Raw genomic sequence first — 21,122 nt, forward strand, 5'->3', positions numbered from 1 at the left:
CCCCAGGATCACACCCTCGGGCCGAAGGCGGCGGCGCTAAACAGCTGAGCCACCTGGGCTGCCCTGGTATTGCATTTTTAATTTGCTGTCATGTGTTCATAGACAGCATCTAGAAATATAATTGATTTTGCCTGTTGATCTTGTGTCCTGTGACTTTGCTAAATTCACTAGTTGGTTAGTACTGGGAGAGTTTTTGGGTTGTTTTTTGGGATTTTTTTTGTTTTTTTTGTAGCTTTTAGAATTGTTTCTGTAATCAGTCATGTCATCTGCAGATAGGAGAGTTTTATTTCTTTTCTGATCTACGTGCAGTTTATCCTTTTCTTGCCTTGCTGAACTGGCTAAAACTTGTAGCGCTTTGTTGAGTAAGGATAGTGAGAGCGGATATCTGCCTTGTTCATGATTGTAGGAGGAAGGCATCTGTCTTTCACCATTAAGTATGTTGTTAGCTATAGGGTTTTTGTAGATCCTATTAATCAGGTTGAGGAAGTTCCCTTTTATTTCTGCTTTTCTGACAACTTTATCATGGGTGTTGAATTTTGTCAGATGCTTTTTCTGCATTGAGTAATAAACTCGTATGATTTTTCTTAGCTTGTTAATGTGCTGAATTATACTGATAAATTTTTGAATGTTGAACCAACTTTGCATCCCTAGAAAAATCCTACATGGTCATGGAGTATTAATTCTTATCATATACTGCTGAATTCTATTTGCTAATATTTTGTTAAAATTTTTTGCATCTATATTAATGAGGGATATTGTTTGGTAGTTTCCTGTTTTTATACTATTGTCTAGTTGGGACATCAGGTAATATCAGTTTCGAAGATAAATTGGGAAATATTTCCCCTCTACTATTTTCTAGAAAGGATTATGTAGAATTGGTGTAAATTATTTATTTATTTATTTATTTATTTATTTACTTATTTATTTATTTATTTATTTATGATAGTCACACACAGAGAGAGAGAGAGGAGAGGAGAGAGAGAGAGAGAGAGAGAGAGAGGCAGAGACACAGGCAGAGGGAGAAGCAGGCTCCATGCACCGGGAGCCCGATGTGGGATTCGATCCCGGGTCTCCAGGATCGCGCCCTGGGCCAAAGGCAGGCGCCAAACCGCTGCGCCACCCAGGGATCCCAGTGTAAATTATTTAAATAATAAAATAATAATAATAATTCTTTAAACAATAAATTTAATTAAATTAATTAAATTAATTAAATTTAAATTTTTGGGGGGTAGAGTTTTTAAGTTATGAATTTAATTTCCTGAATAGATTAGGGCTATTCAAATTATTTCATATTGAGTGTGTTTCGGTAATTTGTATTTTTTTGAAGAATTGGTCCATTTCCTCTAAGTTGTCAAATTTATGTGTGTAGAGTTGTTTGTAGCATTCCCTTACTATCCTTTTGATGGGAAGGAGCAGCTTTGACTAACTCAAATACAGTTTAGAAACTAGAGTCAATCCCCAGTAATCACATGGCTAGTGCAATAATAGTAACGTGGTAACTAGACGGATAATTGGCATATTGTTAGGAAACTAGAAAGTTCTAGGTACACAACCTAATGTCATGTCAACTCTAATTTTCTATAGAATGTCATTTTTTGGTTTTACATGATTACTCTTCTAGATAAATTTTAAAGTCAGTTTGTCAAGTTTCAAAATTAATTCCATTGGGGCCCAGGATTAAATTTTATTTAATTTGTAGATTTTGGGATCCCTGGGTGGCGCAGCGGTTTAGCGCCTGCCTTTGGCCCAGGGCGCGGTCCTGGAGACCTGGGATCGAGTCCCACGTCGGGCTCCCAGTGCATGGAGCCTGCTTCTCCCTCTGCCTGTGTCTCTGCCTCTCTCTCTCTCTCTCTGTGTGACTATCATAAAAAAAAAAATTATTTAATTTGTAGATTTTATTTAATTTGTGCAGGTTCCCACAGGGAAGGAATTAGAATCAGTCTGCAAATATGCCTGAAAAAAAACCCTCTCTGCCTTCTATTGCCTCAGAAGGCCTATCACTCATTGTTGAAAATTTTTTGCATCATGTGCTAGTAATTAATTAGACTTGGTTACAACTTTTTATTTGCAAGTAATTTTAAACAGAAAGGTTACAAGGATACAAACTGATTTTTCTGGTTTCTCTGTTCATTGTTTTTTGAATACCACATCATTCTCCTATTTTAGCATTATTAATTATTCACTGCTGTACATACTAGAGTCATTCTTTCAGAAGAACGTGCAGTAGGTTTTGAGGCCTTGCAGTGCCCCACCCCCCCAAAGGCATCTGTGTTCTAAACGCAAACGTTATCTACACTCGAATGCTGTTGGATGTTGAATTCTAGATTAAAATGCATTTCTTGGGACGCCTTCAGGTCAGTCGGTTAATCTTTTGCCTTCAGCTCAGGTCATGATCCCAGGGTCCTGGGATCAAGTCCTGAATCTGGCTCCTTGCTCCTTGCTCCGTGGGGAATCTGCTTCTCCCTCTGCCCCTCCTCTTGCTTGTGCTCTCTTTTTAACATAAAAAAAAAAAAATCTTAAAATGCATTTCTTTGAGGATATTGAACACCTTGGTTTGTTGTTGAGAAAAGAGAATGCTATTCAATATCCAAAACTAAAAGCTGGATTTATTTGCTTGCTAAGCCAGAGGTAACTGTTTATGTTAAATAATTTCTGAAGAAAGCAGGGATCTCATCTAATAAATTCAGGAATGAGTTAGATTTGTAGTTTTCCTTTCTTTGTTCTGAAAGAGTTTGTATAAATTGGAATTACTTGTTTTTTGGATTTTAATAGAACTTTCCTGTAAAACCATATCCTAATGTTCGTTATGGGAAGATTTCTTAATGACTGATTAAATGTTAGTACTTTTTTAATTTTTATTTTTCTATGAATTTGTACATTTCAGCTCATATTTATTGATAAAGTTGTTTGTAATATTGCCAGGTATTTTGAATGTGTGCAGAATTCTAATTATGACTCCCTTTTCATTCCTGGTATTTGGGTGTGCTTTTTCCTTGTTGCCAGAACTATGTCCATTTTGTTAGTCATAACAAAGAACTACCTTTTTGTGCTGTTGAGCCTTTCTTCTGTATCATTTCTTTCTGTTTAATGAAATTCTACTCTTATTTGTATTATTTCATTTTTTCTACTTTATATTCTACTTTTCTACCTGTTTAAGACACACTCAATTCATTATAACTTACTTTAAGGTTTTCTTATTTTTCTGCTGTAACTATTTACAACTAGAATCTCTTATACTCCTTTCGCTGTATCCCACAAGTTTGGTTATATATAGTCTTTTTATTATTTGACTCCTCTACATATTTTCATAATTCTATTATAATTTCTTCTTTGATACATGAAGTTTTTAAAAAGCTTTTTGTAATGATTGGCAGAATATGGTTGTAGGATACCAAGTACATGAAAGTTATTGAGACTTTTTCTCTATTGCTTAATGTTTGATAATTTTCACATATGTTTCATTTATATTCTTTTGGAAGTAATATTTGTATATGTTTATTAGATCAGACTTAATGATTTTGATGTCAGTTCTTATTGAGCTTTAATAATTTTTTTGTCTCCTTGATTTATTACTGAGATAAGTATGTTAAAAATTGTCCACTGTGACAATGGATTTGTCCAATTTTTTTTTGTCCAATTTTTTTTTTTTTTTGTGGTTCTGTCAGTCCATTTTGGAACTATGTTAATAGACACAGGTTTGGCTGTTAGGTATATTTAATAAAGCCTTCTATTGTGTAGTGAACTTCTTTATTACTGATAATGGTTTGCCTTAATGGTTTGTCCTTTTTGTGTGTTATTAATATAGCTACACCAGGTTTGTCTTAATTAGTATTTGATTAATTTTAGTATTGCCTGTTTTTTTTGTTTTTGTTTTTTCATATTTTTTTCTTTCAACCTTTTAGTTCTCTTAGGTTTGTACACATATCTTTTTTGAAAAGTATGTAGACTACTATTAAACCTTGTAAAAATATTGTATATGTTATTACAGTGCTGAAGCTGCTGAAAGATGGCAGAAGAAGTGGTAGTAGTAGCCAAATTTGATTATGTGGCCCAACAAGAACAAGAGCTGGACATCAAGAAGAATGAGAGATTATGGCTTCTAGATGACTCTAAATCCTGGTGGCGAGTTCGAAACTCCATGAATAAAACAGGTTTTGTGCCTTCTAACTATGTGGAGAGGAAAAACAGTGCTCGGAAAGCATCTATTGTAAAAAACCTAAAGGATACCTTAGGTAAGTTATTTTTGTGTTAAAACACCAACAATACTTTCTTTTAAGTGGATGTTAGAGCTTCGTTCTTTGTGTAGAATTTTGGCAGCATTGGGCAGAATTGAGTAGAGAAGGCCAAGACTAGAATTTCAGCTAGGCAAGGTACATTTGGCACATAGCACATTTTCAAGTCAGAAGAGCGTAAGTGTTAGTGAGCATTTTCTATAAATCTATTTGCTGTTCAAGGGCCAAACTATAGTGGTGCTGATGAGCAGGACTGAGTCTGATCCTTTAGCCAGGACCTCTTGAACTGTGTGAATGCCTATAGGAATTGAGGCGCAAATTCTGCATCTCATTGAGGCAAATAAATGAGGGAGATTCAGAATTGCCAAGGAGGCATTAAGGCAACTTATTTAACATGACACATTGCTATATTTTAACATTTAATAGCCTACATTTTGAATTTTGCTTTTAAAAATAAACCATCATTTTGTTCTTGTATTTGATAAAAGAGTTTCAAATTGTGGATCGATCATTACTGTAGATTAGCATCTACAAAGCCGATTTCTTTCCTATTTTTCTCCCCCCTCCCCCCTCCCTTTTTCTTCCTCTAACTGTAAAGTTTGTTTTTACTAGCTCTCCATTAGGGCCAGAGATAATGGAACTTGCTTCACACCGGGCTTGGCTGAGCTGATAGGAAGGAAATATGCACAGATGAGGACTGGCCTCTTTCTTTTTTCTTTTAATTAAACTCTCCTTAGCTGACAGGAAGGAATGGGAGGGACAGAATTTCATTTTTGGTATTCAGGCAAACATGCTCTTACTTAATGGTTCTTTGTATATATGTAGACGAGAAAGTAAAATTTCTGCTTGCAAAGATAGTTTGGCAATGAGTAATATAGCATGATTGACAAATATGAAATATTATTGACTAACTGCTTTATATTAGCTTTATTTTTTATTTGACATTGTTATCTAGAGTGCTCTCTCCGTTATCAGCAACAGAAGACAAATCTTTTATTTTTGACACTGTAAAATAGCAAAACTAAAATATAATATAACTCAAAGTAAATATAAAATATTGGAATATTGTTTTGTGAGCGAATAACAATTCTAATACTCTAAAAGAGTTATTAATCTGAATTTTCATCATGACCTCTAACTGTTATATCTGAGGATACCTTTTATTAAGATTTTAAGGTGTTGCAAATAAGACCAGTATTATTAGTTTTTAATACTAGTTTTTAAGTGAAGGACAAATCAGATTTTCCTCTAGCAGAAGAGACCATAGTTAGAACCAGGAATACTTGTGATTTTGTAAATATTGGACACTTACTTAAAGCATGTACATCAGAGGTACTGGGGAAAATTAAGGTAACTTCTATCAAGAAAGTATGCCTCATAGGAATGCAGGCACAGAAAGGATTAGGGTTACACCTAGATAGACTTTTTATTCCTTTTTAAAAGGATACGTATCCTGGGCAAATGTTTAAACAGAAGATGGTGAAAAACCTAATATCATAGAGCAAAATGGAAATATATCCCAGTTTTAGATATTACTGAATATAAACTTAAAAAAGCCCAACTGGAGGGAATTTTTATTATTTGTTGATATTCCTGGGAAACCTTTCATACTATTTTCTGATATAATTGAGACAGTTTTGGCAAGATTTTATATCAAAGTCATAGAGTATCTCTGCTAACTTTACTACTGTATTACAGTTATTGCTGCTTGTATTGCAGGATACTTGAAAACATTCTGTTTTAAGTTAATGATTGTTAGTTCTGTATAATGATGTAATTCTAGCTTTTGTATCAGAAAGCCGCCTCTTTCTCCAAATTTCTGAACTCCTTTTGGTAACTTAAATGTCCCATGTGGCTAAATGGATTTGTTTCACAGTGATTGTGCTGGTGGAGACAATGTTTGAAAGATAGAAAAGGGGAAACAAAGGAGAGAGTGAATGTATGAATATATTTTCATTGAAAATGTATACTTTAAAGCTTCTTCCAAAATACGTCTGAATAATAAGGTAACATTCGTGGCCATGATGATATACTTGTTTTACAGATTCTGTTAGATTTCAGGGGGGGAAATGTTTTAGAAAGAGAGGAGCCTCAGAAAAATTCTCCCAGAAAAACTTTCTATTGCCTGGGTGTAGGCCAAGTCACATGGATTGGGTGTGGGGAGTTTCAGTGTTGCAGAACAGACCAGGAAGCTCACTGAGAATTATTCTGAGCTGTTTTAACTGACAAGAGATTACAGGATTTTTGTTCAAAATGGATTGGTTAAACGTCTTTAAAGACTTTTTCAGTAAGTTCATCTGTTTATTAAATCCATAGTTTTCTTGTAGTTTTTAAAGTAGATTTTTCGGTTTTGTGAATTTAAAGAAAACTGTATGGAACCTGGTGTGTTTATATAATAGGCTGGTGCTTTATATTGTTTATGAAACATAAGCTAAATGATTGGTGATAGTTCAGGTAATACTAGTTTTGACTTGATAAGTAATATAGTTTTGAAATGTTTTAGTATCAGTGTTTAAATAATAAAGAAAAAGATATAAATGAGTTCACAGTTTTAATTTGGTAACTTTGAACTTAGCATAGACATTTGAAGTGAATTAAATTATAAACATTAAAAATATGAGGAAAAGAAAGGATTAGATGAACAAGTTCCTTCATCTTCAGTTTTGAATTAACATAATATTGTTTTAGTAGTTTTTACTTAGATTTTAGAGGAATAATGTAGAAATAACATTTAATAAAGCAGGAAAGAGAATGTTTTGATTTAATCAATGTAGGATTGGTAGAAATTGCTCTTTTGGTAAATGTGAGATTTGATATTTTGAAATGAGTCTTGAGAGCAACTACATACAAAGAAAATGAAAACACTGAAAGGAAGTAGTGAATTACTGGGATTGTTTTGAGTTCAGGTCATAATGTAATACTGATACTAATTTACCAGAACCCAATGTGTATATTTGCTCTTGACCTTTTTATGATCTTGTGATAGTGAACTTGATTTGATCTTTTTGAACATTTGTTTAGTGTTTCTAGAAAAATGAACAGAGGAGTTGTTGTAGAAGTCTCATGCATAAGGAATTTAAGGAAACAAAGAGTAACCTGTTGAGAGATTTCATTTTCTTTTCTTTTCTTTTTTTTTTTTTTGAGAGATTTCATTTTCAAGCAGAATTGTAAAGGAGCAAGTAATTTGTTGAGAAAGAATGTCATAATTGTAATATTAAGACTCATTTGTTTCTTTAGTTAATTTTGATGACCAAGTGAAATTCTTCTGGAATATATCTCTTGTGTTTACTTTTAGGAAAGTTAATGCATTTTTATTTTTTTTTTAATTTTTTTGTTTTATTTATTTATGATAGGCACACAGTGAGAGAGAGAGAGGCAGAGACACAGGCAGAGGGAGAAGCAGGCTCCATACACCGGGAGCCCGATGTGGGATTCGATCCCGGGTCTCCAGGATCGCGCCCTGGGCCAAAGGCAGGCGCCAAATCGCTGCGCCACCCAGGGATCCCAGTTAATGCATTTTTAGATCCACTTTTTGGGGTAGTTTTCCTTTTGGAAATTTATTTATTCATTTGTTTATCAACATATTTTTCTTGAGAGCCTACTGCAAGCCAGATAAAAATCATAGGATGAAAAACTAGTACTTTCATAGAACTTATATGGTGAGGAGGTAGATGAGGGTTGTTATTTAGTATTAATAATACTAAATAAATGAATTTCATATCTCATTTTGGTCATAAGTGATGTTGACTGTAAATCAACCAGAAATGGTGTAAAAAGAATATATCATTGATATGATGATTCATATACCATCGATAGAATAATAAAATTATTCTTTCTATTGTCTTGCAAAGTTGGTAATCTTCAATTTATTTGTAGACCTGAGGGTCAGGGTTTGAGATTTGCAACCAAAATACTCCTTTTTTCATTACCTGCAGGAAGCCCAAGTTTGTATTTATTTTGCTTTGAAGTAAAGGTACACTATATGTGCTCCGTATGTGGTGGCTAAAATAAACAAAGAGGGCACAGTATTTTAGGTAAAACAGAAAAATCAAAAATAATAACTTATTTTGTATAGATGAAATAACAGATAAAAATCAAAATTTAAATAAAAACTTGTAATGGAAAAAAACATTGTATATTTGCATTTAGAATTCCCTAGTTTTGCTCCTAGATATACCACTTATTTAACTATGTGGCCAAGAGTATATACCTAACCTTTCCTGATCTCTTATTCTTTATTTGTGAAGGAGATTTGGGTAAGACTAGATGATCTGGAAAGTCCCTTCTAACTCTAAAAATCTTATGGTCCTGGTAAAACAACTGATCAGTTTACATGTGATAGAAATCAGGGGAAAATCCATGAGGGAGAAACTGGTTTTGAAGAAGTGGAAACATAAAACCAGAACTATATTTCCTTAAAGAACTAGAATCAGTAATACTTTCTTTGGTCTAATTCTGTTGAACTTTTATGTAGTCAGTGAATTAGATGGAGTGAAGATGGCATGTTTAAAGTAAAGAAGACCTAAGGCCAGAAGAATAACTAATACATTGAGTTCATTGAAAGCTAAAAATGAGAAATAAGGTGAATAGGGACAATGTAAAATTTTACATTAAGTTTTTATAAGGAGAATTGTTTTCATAAGGAGAATTGAAGAGCTTGCTGAGAACCTGGCCTGGCAGAATTTTACATGAGTTAAAAGACTTATTAAAGAGCTGCAGTGAGGTCATGAGCTCAGGCTCATGGGATTGAGCCCCTGCATCAAAGCCCCACATTGGGTGTGGAGTCTGCTTAAGATTCTTTCTCCTTCTCCCTTTGCCCCTCCCCACTCTAAAATATTTTAAAAAGAGCTGCTATGATATTGTGGGCGCCTCAGAATTTTAATGCAGTTCATGATAGCATTGATTCAAATCTGTAGTTCAAGTGAAAGAATGCAAATAGCTAGCTACCTTATCTGTGTGCTGGCCAAATGAAACATGATACAGTTTATCCATTTCGGGTAGATATACTTTAACAGTGGTATTGAGAAACTTGGATGCTTCTAAATATTGGCATCCAGCATATCAAGGATTTGGAAACCAGGTTACATAAAAACAGTTAATGTGTACAAAGATTTGCCTTAGGAAAAGGACAACTGTCTTGTGACTGGAATATTCGCAATGCTTAACCAGATTCTTAAAAACTTGGAGGAGGTAATAATATATTGTTTTGGTCAAGAAATAGTAGTGTAGGAAGAGAGAAGTAAGACCAGTGGGTAGGAGTGAGGGGAACATTGCAAGCTATGCTAACGCTTTTGGTTTTAATTTGAACAAAGCTAATGATAAAAATGCCTCAGAGTTGTGCACATCCTCAGTGCTCAGACCTGGGCATTTGTCCAGCTATTAAATGCAATAATAAAGACTTTAAGTGTTTTTGAAAATTAAATTCCAGAAGCACTAGGAATAATAATTACCGTTGATTAATGGAGTGCCTGCTATGTGCTGTGTACTGTGCTGAGTGCTTTACATACAAACTTTAAAAAAAAAAGTTGGAAGGTAGGGAATTAACTACACACTACCATTTCACAAACCTGGAAACTGGAGTTTAAAAAAAATTAAATAACTCAGGATCAAATTAACCAGTAACTAGCAGGACTAAAATTTAAATTTAAGAGTTTTTTGTTGTTGTTAGGGTTTTCCTAGTGTACTCATGACTAAGTAGAGAAAGAATTAGAGTCAGGTAAGCAATCAATTAGAAAGATTTGATGCAAAAGGGACTATGATTAAGAGGTTTGCGGAGAACTGACTATGAAGTTGAGCAGAATTTAGAAAAGTTAATACCTTGATCCAAGGGAACTTGGTTATTGTGGATGATCTCATTGTTGCTGATTATAACATAATCGAGAAATTAAAATATTTTACATTCGTATAATTTTATAAGTACTTTTCTATGTATTCTCTCACTGGTAACAGGAGATCGGAAAGACCATTTTTTTTTTTTTTAGCAGTGGAGATAACGGGCAATGAACAGGTTCTTCCCAAAGAATTTTAAGCAGAGGAGAAAAAAACAGGCTATCCATTATGCATGCATTTGTCAGTCACTCACATGATAAACACTAATGGAACACTTAATATGGTCCAGGCAGTGGGGCTAGAGAAGTGATTAAAAAAGGTGTTTATTTTCAAACAAGTAAATATTGGTATACAGAGAGTTGAACATTAGATTAAAAGTATTTACAAAGAATGGTAGTGGCACAAAGGAAAAATACCTCCATTCTGTTTGAGGGGAGAGGGATATCTCCAGTGAGAAGATACTTTGTTTGAATCTTGAAGAATGAGGGTGGCATGTGTTTGAGATTTAAAAAAAAAAAAAAAAAACCATCATGGACAAAGGAACTCAGAGACTTAGAAAAGCTTTTTGGGTACTGAGGAGCTTATATGCCTTAGCGTTAGTATGAAGTTGAAGACATGCTCACCTAAAGAGATCCTAGAGGGCTTTGTGTTGGACAGGAAACATATTTTAAGTGTATTTTTTTTTTCCTCCTGAAATATTTCTGGCCTCTGAGAGTTAAAATAAGTTGTTTTTGGTGTTTTCCCACTTGGAACTTTAATTGGTGGGTCTGTCCAAAAATTCTTCATTCTTTTTTTGACAACGTATAATTAGCCTTAGACATCTTTTTCAAAATTAAAAAAAAATCATTTTGGAATAGCCTTTAGCTTCAAGTTTAAAATTTGTATTTGCTTACATCACTCTTCAATTTTAATCAATCTAACAAACATTTATTGAGCATCTGGTACGTACACAGTTCTAAGTAGTATAGGAAATGTGAAAGATCAGTGGGACATGGAATGTTCCTCCTTTCTGGAAGCTGATGGCTGTAGTAGATGAGCTTAAAAAAACAAACACAAAAACTGCTGGGATACGAGTACCTCAACAAGTACAAGGTGCTAGGGTGCTATAAAAAGAAGAGCTTACATCATTGGGGGTTGGTGGAGGGAAATGAAGGTTGTTGGAAAACAGAAAATGGGAAGTGAATTGTTACTTGAAAAGGCACTTCTTGAATGGGCAGAAGTTTGTGGGTTTTTTAAAGATTTTATTTGTTTGTTTATTTGAGGGGTGGGTATTGGAGAACAAACAAGTAAGGGGAGCAACAGAGGGAGAGGGAGAAGCAAGTTTCCCACTCATCAGGGAGCTGGATGCCTGGCTCAATCCCAGGACCCTAGGATCATGACCTGAGTTGAAAGCAGACACCTTAACTAAGCCACCCAGGTGCCCTGAGAGGCAGAAATTTTAGTAAGGTTTTGGGAAGAAACTAGCACACAAGGAAAACAAAATCCTGAAGATTGAAATTATTTATTCGGGGGATTTAAGTGGCCCATTTTTATGAAGATTTAGGAAGTTTCATTGCAGGGCATATGGAAGGAATCTTTTATTTAACAATTACTATATGTATTGTGCTATTTACATTATTTTATTTACTTTTTTAAAAAGATTTTATTTATTTGTTCATGAGAGACACACAGAGAGACACAGGCAGAGAGAGAAGCAGGCTCCATGTAGGGAGCCCGATGTGGGACTTGATCCTAGGACTCCAGGATCACACCCTGGGCCGAAGGCAAGCGCTTAACCGCTGAGCCACCCAGGTGTCCCTTTTATTCACTTTTTAAACATTTATTCACTTCTTACAACACTGTGGTAGTAAGTGGTGTTGTCTCCATTATTTCTAAGTTCAGAAAAGTGAAATTGTTTGCTCAAGTTACTACAGTAAGTGGTATAGCTGGGATTTGAACCCAAAGGCTCATTCATAGTCTATACCGTTCTCAGTACTCTACACCATAAGCCTAGAAAGGAAGAGTGAGAACATTCTAGAGAAGGCTATATAGATTCTAGGAAGAGTATTTGATAGGCAATAAAGAGCCACACTGTTGACTGTTGAGCAATAATGTCATGTGATTGCAAATGTATTTATGGTTGATGGGTTGGAGTGACACAGATTGGATTAGTAAGGAAACCAGTTTAGAGGGTATTGAAGATTCAAACACAACAAAATGGCCTGAAATAGCATAGGGATAGTGGGAATGGAAAGTGTTGGCAGAAAGGAAATAAGGATTTGATGGTGGGAATCTTTTAAGAAAAAAAAATATTTATGAGGTGAAATTCATATAACAAAATCATTTTAAAGTATATAATTCAGTGGTATTTAGTATGCTGACAGTGTTGTGTGACCATCACATTTGTCAAATTCCAAACCGTTTTACCCCAAAATAAAACCCCATTTCCTATTAAGCAGTCACTCCCCATTATACCTTCCCTCATCCCCTGGCAATTGCTAATATGCTGTCTATATGAATTTACCCATTGTGGCTATTTCATGTAAATGGAATTATATAGTATGTGATTGTGATCTCTTGTGTCAGGTTTCTTTCACATGACATCCTATTTTTAAGGTTTTTCTGTGTGGTAGTATTATGGCTGAATAATATTCTATTATACGGATGTATGCCATATTTTGTTTCTCCATTAGTCTGTTGCTGGACATTGGGTTGTTTCTACCTTTTGGTTATTGTGTATAGTGAAACTATGAACATTTGTGTGTAAGTATTTGAATATGTGTTTTCACTTCTTTTGAGTATATACCTGGGAGTGGAATTATCATATGGTAATTAAATTTTTAACATTTTGAGGGACTATTGTTTTCCATAGCAGTTGTACCATTTTACTTTTTTTTTTTAGAATAACAAAAAATATTTTACTAAAACGTAAGATTTACAGAAGTTTCCAGACAAGCCATACAAAATGGTCACAAGCTTTTTCTTGAAGGAAGGATTCTACACTTGACAGGAAAGTCACAATGTTATTAGTGAGGGCTGTGATGTTTTTTTAATGTTCCCATTTTGGTTCAAACAATCAAGCTTGTCCATCTACAGCATCTAAATAAAGTTAGACTTGGCTAGAGAGCATATTCTAAAGAACTGGTTAGCTGCTTTTAACCGATGCAATTAGATCACCATAAAAAGGGGGAAAGGAGCCCATAAAATTAAAATAAAACTACCTCTCCCCCTCAAAAATAATAATAAAGAAAAACACCCACACCCCTGCAGCTAACCCTGACAACTACCTTCATTCACAGTGCTTTATACTTAAACCATGATGGGGAAAATGAATAAAAGCAGAGAGGGGCCACTGCTTTTAAACATTTCACAACAATCCAAATAGTACTTCTAGCCTCTGCTCATGCTTTACAACAGTGAATCAGGACAAGACATAGATTTGCTAATGTGCATTTAATCACCAAAGGACTGAAGATGTCTGGGCTTTTATTCTGTAATGTTTCTAAGACTGTGTCCATTAAATGCAAACAAAAAGGGAAGAAGTCTTGGCAGAACAGGAGAAGTGATGCACACTTGATCAGATGGATTTTAAATATTATTCATGGCATATAGCCTAGTCCATGCTCTAGCTGTTTCTATGGCTTGGGCTTCGTTGGTCTTCCACTGCTCCGCTACATCATTTGCTAACAGATCATCTGGATTGGGAGCACTTAACAAAGCCTGGATCGATAGCAGAACTGTGCGGATCTGCAGTGCTGGGGACCACTTATCTCAAAATATCTAAACATATTCTTCCCAACTTGTCTACATTAGGATGATAAATTTTGGTCATGAAACGTACTTTAGGGGCTGCCATCGGGTATTCTTCTGGAAGGAATAGTTCCAGTTTAAAAGTCCCTCCCTCAAAGGGGGAATCCTGGGGGCCAGCAATGACCACATGAAAATAATGGGCGTTGCTCTCATCTGGTTCTGCTTTAATGCCAGGAACTGGTTCTGCCAGCATACGCTGGGTTTCCTTGATAATCCTGCGGGGCAGCCCGGCCATCTTGTCAGATCCCGAGTTCGGCCTCTGCTCTCGACCCTGGCTCCGCTCACCTCACCCCATTTTACATTTTGATGAACAGTGTTGGAGGGGTTCGTTTTTTCCATATCCTCATGGACACTTGTTATTTTCCCTGTTTCGGTTTAGTTTTGTTTTGTTATAGCTATCTTAATAGGTGTGAAAATGGTATTTCATTGTACTTAGATTTGCATTTCCCTAAAGACTAATGATATTGAACATTTTGCATCTGTTTTGGGGCATTTTATATCTTTGTTGGGGAAATGTTTGTTCAAGTCCTTTGCTTCTTATTGAAATAGGTTCTTTTGCTGCTGGGTTCCAAGAGTTCCTTATGTGTTCTGGATTTAGACTGTAGACTGTATGTAATCTTTTTTTTTTTTTTTTTTTTGCTTGTGCATTTGGGGTCAAATCTAAGAATTCATTGCTACTCCCACGTCATAAAGATTTTCCCTTATGTTTTCTTCTAGTAGTTATAAAGTTCTCACTCTTATATTTCAGTAATTGATCCATTTTGAGTTAATTTTTGTTTGTTGTGCAAATTAGGAGTCTGACTTCATTCTTTTGCATATGGATATCCATTTCTCCTAGCACCACTTGTTGAAGAGACTGTTCTTTCCCCCCATTAAATGGTCTGGCACCCTTGTCTAAAATCTGTTGACCATAGATGTATGAGTTTATCTCAGAACGCTCAGCTCTGTTCTGTTGGTCTGTATGTCCTTTTATGCTAGTACTGTACTGTTTTGATTACTATGTGGCTTTGGCTTAGAAGTGAGTTTTGAAATTGTGAAGTGAAAATCCCCCATTTTTCTTTGCGTCTTTTTTGGGGGGGTGGTGGCAAAGGGAGAGGGAGAGAGGGAATCTTAAGCAGGCTTCATGTCCAGCTTGGAGTCCAACATGGGCTTGATCTCATGACCTTAATAAGATCATGACTTGGGCTGAAATTAAGAGTTGGACACAACCAACTGAGCCACCCAGGCTACCCATTGTTTTCATTTCTTTAAGATTTTTTTGGTAATTTGGGTCCCTTGCAATTCCATATGAATTTTAGAATCAGCATTTCTATTTCTGCAAAAAAAAGGAATATTAGAACTTTGAAAAGAATTACATGGAATCTATGGATCACTTTGGATAGTGTTACCATCTAAAAATATTGAGCCCTCAAATCCATAAACACAGAATGTCTTTTCTTAGATCTGCTTTAATTTTAGTAGTATTTTGTAGTGTTCGGTATACTGGTCTTGTACCTCCTTGATCAATAAGTTTAACCTATGTATTTGATTATGTATGCTATCATAAATGGAATTGTTTTCTCATTTTCCTCTTAGAATTGTTCTCTGCTAGTATATAGAAATGCAGTTGGTTTTTGTGTGTTGATTTTTGTATCTTGCAAATTTGTTTATTATAACATTTTTTGTGTTACACACATACAGAAATAAAAATTTTCTGTACTTATGATCATGTCATCTGCAAATAAAGATTATTTTACTTCTTCCTTTCTTGTTTGGATCTCTTTTCTTTTTCTTACGTAATTGTCTTAGCTACTGCTTCCAGTACATTGTTGAATAGAAGTGGGTGAAAGGGCATCCATGTCTTGTTCCTGATCTTAGCTTTCAGTCTTTTACTTTTGAATGTGATGGTAACTGCAGGTTGTTGTTGTTGTTTTTAGTAAATGCCCTTTATGATGTTGAGGAAATTCCTTTATATTCCTAGTTGGCTGGTACTTTTATCATGAAATGATATTAGATTTTATCCCGTGCTTTTTCTGCATCAGTTGAGATAATTTGGGGTTTTTTCTTTATATTGTGGTATGTAATAATACTGATTTTCATATTGTTAACTGTTGAATTACTCTTCTATTCCTGGGACAAATATCCCTTTATCATGATGTACGTTCCTATTAATATGTTGCTATATTGTTTGCTAGTATAGATAATCCCTGTTTTTAGCAGATTCCATATTTGTGAATTTGCCTACTTGCTAAAATTTTATTTGGAAGTCCCAAATTGATCATTGTGATGCTTTTGTGGACATGTGCAGAGTAGCATAAATTTTGAGTTGTCTGATGCACATATTGCCAGCTGAGATTGAACAAGGGGATGGTCTGCCTTTTTGTTTCAGCTCTCGTATTGTGAATAAGCAGTCTATTTAGTGCCATGACTTTCTCATTTTCTGCTTTTTTTTTTTTTTAAGATTTTGTTTATTTATTCATGGGGGGGGGGGCAGAGACACAGGAGAGGGAGAAGCAAGACTCCATACTGGGAGCCTGACATGGGACTCGATCCCGGGTTTCCAGGGCCACACTCAGCTGAAGGTGGCGCTAAACCACTGAGCCACCCGGGCTGCCTATTGTTACCCTTTTTTTGGTTTGTTTATGATTTTGCTGTTTAAAATGTCCCCCCTCCCCCAAGCACAGCCCTAAAGTATTGCCTAGTATTACTAAGTGCAAGAAAGATGTGATTTGCCTCATCGAAAAAATATGTGTTAGGTAAGCTTCATTTAGGTATGAGTTACAGTGATGTGGGTCAAAGTTCATTGTTAATATTTTACATTAAATACAGTGTGAAGCAAGGTTATATATTGCTTGGTTGATACAAATGTTGTGAACAGAGAGGTTTGTAGGTATTTCATGGTAACTTTATTGAATGTAACTACCACGAATAGCAAGAATTGATTATTTTGTTGAGGAATTTTTAAAAAATTTTTTATTTACTTGACAGCACAAGCAGGGAGAGGGGCAGGCAGAGGGAGAGGGAGAAGGAGGCTTTCCACCAGGCAGAGAGCCCAATGTGGGAAAGCTTGATCCCAGGACCCTTGGGATCATGACCCAAGCTAAAGGCAGATGCTTAACAGACTGAGCCACCCAGGCACCCTGAGGAATTTTCAATCTATATTCATAAGGTATATTGGTCAATACTTTTCTTGTGATAACTTTATCTGGCTTTGATACCAGGGTAGTGCTGACCTCAATAGAATGAGTTACGAAATGTTTCCTTCTATCTCTTTTGTAGAAATTTGAGAAGGAAATGTTTGGTAGAATTGATAAGTTACTCAGTCCTGGACTTTTCTTATTGTGAAGTTTTTGGTTACTGATTTACTCTTTTATTGTGACAGATCTGTCCAATTTTTCTATTGGTTCTTGAGTTTGTGTGTTTAGCAATTTGTTCTTTTCATCTAGGTTATCTAATTTATTAGTGTACAAGTGTTCATAGTGTTTTTTTTTCTTATTTTATTTCTGTTAGGTTTCTAGTAAATCCCACTTTATTTCTGATTTTAGTAATTTGAGTCTTGTCAATTTTGCTATTTTCAAAAACAACTTTTTTATTGTTTTGTATTTCATGTAGTTTCATTGACTCTTTGTTTTTGTATTTTCCTTTTGTATTCTTGTGTTTATCTCTGCTCTGATCTTTATTAATTTTTGTCTTCTAGCTTTGGGTTAGTTTGATCTTTCTCTAGTTCTCTAAGGGTTAAAGATAGGTTATTGATTTGAGTGAGATCAATTTCTTCTTTAAAAAAATTTTCCTTTTTTATCATAAGCTTTTAGAGCTATAAATTTCCTTCTGAGGCGCACCTGGGTAGCTCAGTGGTTGAGCATCTGCCTTTGGCTTGGGTCGTGATTCCTGGATCAAGCCTGTTTCTCCTTCTGCTTATGTCTCTGCCTCTCTCGCTCTGTGTTTCTCATGAATAAATAAATAAAATTAAAAAAAAATTTCCTTCTGAGCACTGCTTTTGCTGCAGCTTGTAGATTTTGGTATGTTGTGTTTTCATTGCCATATGTCTCAGAGTATTTTTAAATCTCACCTGTAATTTTTTCTTTGACCTACCAGTTGTTTTAGTGTGTTAATTTACATATATTTGTGAATTTTCCAGTTTTCCTTTCTGTTAATTTTTAGTTTCATTCCATTATGATCAGAGAAGATATTTTGTATGATTTCAGTCTCTTTAAATGTATTTTTAAGATTTTATTTATTCATGAGAGACAGAGCGAGAGCGAGGGGGGCCGGTCAGAGACATAGCAGAGAGAAGCAGGCTCCATGTGGGGAGCCTGATGTGGGATTCGATCCAGGGACTCCAGGATCCGCTCAGCCACCCAACCAGCCACTCAACCGCTGAGCCACCCAGGCGCCCCATGCCTACTGTTTTGTTATTTGTTTCCCGTATGTTGCATGCCTTTTCTCCCCTCAACTCTTCTACTACAGACTTCTTTTGTAATTGATTTTTCTCCTGATGTACCATTTTCCCTTCTCATTTCTTTTTTTTTTTTTTTAGCTTTTCCTTAGTGATTACCCTGAGGATTATAATTAACGTTTTAACTTTTTAACAGTCATTTTTGAAATGATGCAAATTTAGCTGGTATACAAAATTACTCCTTTACAGTTTCATCTTTTTTTTTTAAGATTTATTATTTTATTTTAGAAAGGGGGGTAGGGATGGAGGGAGAAGGAGAGAGATTTTTTTTTTGAGATTTTTTTTTTTTTAAGATTTTATTTATTTGAGAGAGAGAGTGCATGAGCTAGCACAGAGGGAGAGGGAGAAACAGACTCCCTGCTGAGCAGAGAGCCCGACATAGGGCTCCATCTTACGACCCTGAGAGTCTGAAACTTATGAAACCAAAGAGTCTGAAGCTTAACCAACTGCCCCATAAAGTTGTTTTTATACATTGTTTGCCCATTAACCTCGATTTGAAATTACTGTTTTATAAATTTGTATCTTAATCATATAGGGAAAAAAAAGGATTTACGAACCAAAAAAATAATAATACTGGCTTTTATATTTATGAACGAAGCTACCTTTACTATTATTTCCTCATATGGCTTTAAGTTACTGTTTAGTGTCCTTTCATTTCAGCCTAGAGGACTTTCTTCAGCATTTATTTAGCATGAACCTAGTGTGACAAACTCCTTCAATTTCTGTTTACCTAGGAGTGTCTTAATTTTTCCTTCAAATTTGAAGGACAATATTGCTGGGTATAGAATTCTTGATTGACAGTTTTTTCTTCTATCATCAGATTCTACCCCCGCTATGGTTTGTTGTTGCTTTTATTATAAGTTGTTTACTTGTTTAGTGAGTTTTCTAAACTGTTTTTGTAAAGTCTATATTTTTTGTCCTGTGTGGCCTCTGAAGTTGGTGTTCTGTCTTTTCCTTGCTGGGGTTTTCAGTCTGTGCCTTGTCCCAGTTTTTGCCCCTTTCTCCAGACTGCTACATCAATTAAATGATTTCAGGAAAAGAATGAGAATGTTCCAGGTCCAGTAAAACCAAGGCAAGCTTTTATGCCTATCCTTCACATGGCCGCCAAACAGCTTGAAACCCACAGTCATAATTCTTTGAGAATAAGATCTGTATTGCTCCCTCTGGCATTAGGAGTGCCAGTTACTGTCCTCAAAGCCACTACTGATTTGGGATGTAAAAGATGATAGGCAAGTGATTTAAAATGCCACAGCATTCTTACTACAAAGCAGCAGCTTCTTTTTTCACTAATCTTTGCCCTAGTTTTGTTTTTTTTTTTTTTTGTTTTTTTTTTTTTTTGGATTTTTTATTTATTTATGATAGGCACACAGTGAGAGAGAGAGAGAGAGAGGCAGAGACACAGGCAGAGGGAGAAGCAGGCTCCATGCACTGGGAGCCTGATGTGGGATTCGATCCCGGGTCTCCAGGATCGCGCCCTGGGCCAAAGGCAGGCGCCAAACCGCTGCGCCACCCAGGGATCCCTTTTTTTTTTTTTTTTAATTTTTATGATAGACATACAGAGAGAGAGACAGGCAGAGACACAGGCAGAGGGAGAAGCAGGCTCCATGCACCGGGAGCCCGACGTGGGATTTGATCCTGGGTCTCCAGGATCACGCCCTGGGCCAAAGGCAGGCGCCAAACTGCTGCGCCACCCAGGGATCCCTTTGCCCTAGTTTTGTAAATTTTTACTAGATTCCAGAGTTCTGCAAAAGTTGATTTTGACATTATCTGTCAGCTCATTAGTTGCCTTTCTGGGCAAATGGAGCCATAGAATTCCCTACTCTGCCAGAAATTCCTGATGTGGGGATTTTTCGGGATGATATTAACTACAAGTAAAGAAGCTGAGAGGCAGGGAACTGATTTATTGGCATGGGAGAGGTTAATTTTTATTTAGAGATAAGTCTTGTATTTGTTGTATTTGAAGTGCAAATATCTACAATCTGTAGGTGTCTAGTGACAGTTGGAATCATAGTTCTTGAATTCCAGACAGAGCTTAGACCTGCAGAGAGACCTTAGAACCTTCTATACAGAAGTTACAAAAAACAAAAGTATAAGATATCCTTGAAGTAGAGAGGAAGTTCAGGCATCATATTTTGGGAAACGCTTTTAACTGAGGAATCTCTTCACTTTTTCATTCAGCAAACATTTATTTTGTTCCTATTATGTGGGTGCTGAAAATACAAAGGTATTAAGAACCAGTTTCCTGCCTTCAGGAAACTCGTATTAAATAAGGAAGACAGAAAATAAATACAGTACAATTTTATAACAAGGTTTAGGGGAGTCCAGACAGAGATAAATAAAAATATTTAAACAGGTCAGTAGGTAAGACAGGAGACTCTCAGGGAAGTTAAAGGAGAAAACAATAGAATAATCTGTGATCTTAGTTGCTGCCTTGAGAGTTTGAAAAGAATGAGGGCTCTAAAAGTTATTGATTGGCAGTAAAGAGATGACACAATTTTTATAAGAATGGTTTAATTGAGTAGTTTGGTAGAATGGTAGAGATTAAAGGATCAGATCATAAGAAGTTAGGAATGAGTGAGTGAATGGTGAAGAAGTTGAAGGGAAAAAGAGTCTTTTTACCATGTTTAAAGAATGGTATAGTTCAAAAGGAGTAGCAGGATTGAAGTAACTTTATTTTGGAATGGAAATGATCTGAGTATGTTTTTAGACAGTAGAAGGATCTGAATAGGAGGGAAACAGGGACGGCCAAGAGTCCCAAAAGAGGCAGGAAAAATGTATTTAAAATCCCGGGAGGATCAGAGATTGAAAATTTGCATGAAGAAAAAGATTGAGGGTAA

The 21,122-nt window shown here is 35.6% G+C and overlaps 1 protein-coding gene and 1 pseudogene across 7 annotated transcripts in view; one reads left to right on the forward strand and one right to left on the reverse strand.

Annotated features, from left to right (window-relative positions):
* NCK1 (NCK adaptor protein 1) overlaps positions 1–21,122 on the forward strand; it is an 81,453-nt gene that overhangs the window by 53,663 nt on the left and 6,668 nt on the right. For 6 of the 7 annotated variants that reach the window (XM_055321485.1, XM_055321484.1, XM_055321488.1 and 3 more), the window contains one exon: positions 3,989–4,232. In XM_055321485.1, the coding sequence (XP_055177460.1) occupies positions 4,007–4,232 (226 nt within the window). In that variant the 5' untranslated portion in view covers positions 3,989–4,006. Of the gene's footprint in view, positions 1–3,988; positions 4,233–6,391; positions 6,520–21,122 lie in introns of those variants that run through there. The other variant, XM_055321491.1, reaches the window with a different exon arrangement.
* Positions 13,629–14,085, reverse strand: LOC129507187 (ubiquitin-conjugating enzyme E2 N-like; annotated as a pseudogene).

Source organism: Nyctereutes procyonoides, unplaced genomic scaffold, assembly GCF_905146905.1.
Source record: "Nyctereutes procyonoides isolate TBG_1078 unplaced genomic scaffold, NYPRO_anot_genome, whole genome shotgun sequence".
Lineage (NCBI taxonomy): Eukaryota > Metazoa > Chordata > Mammalia > Carnivora > Canidae > Nyctereutes > Nyctereutes procyonoides.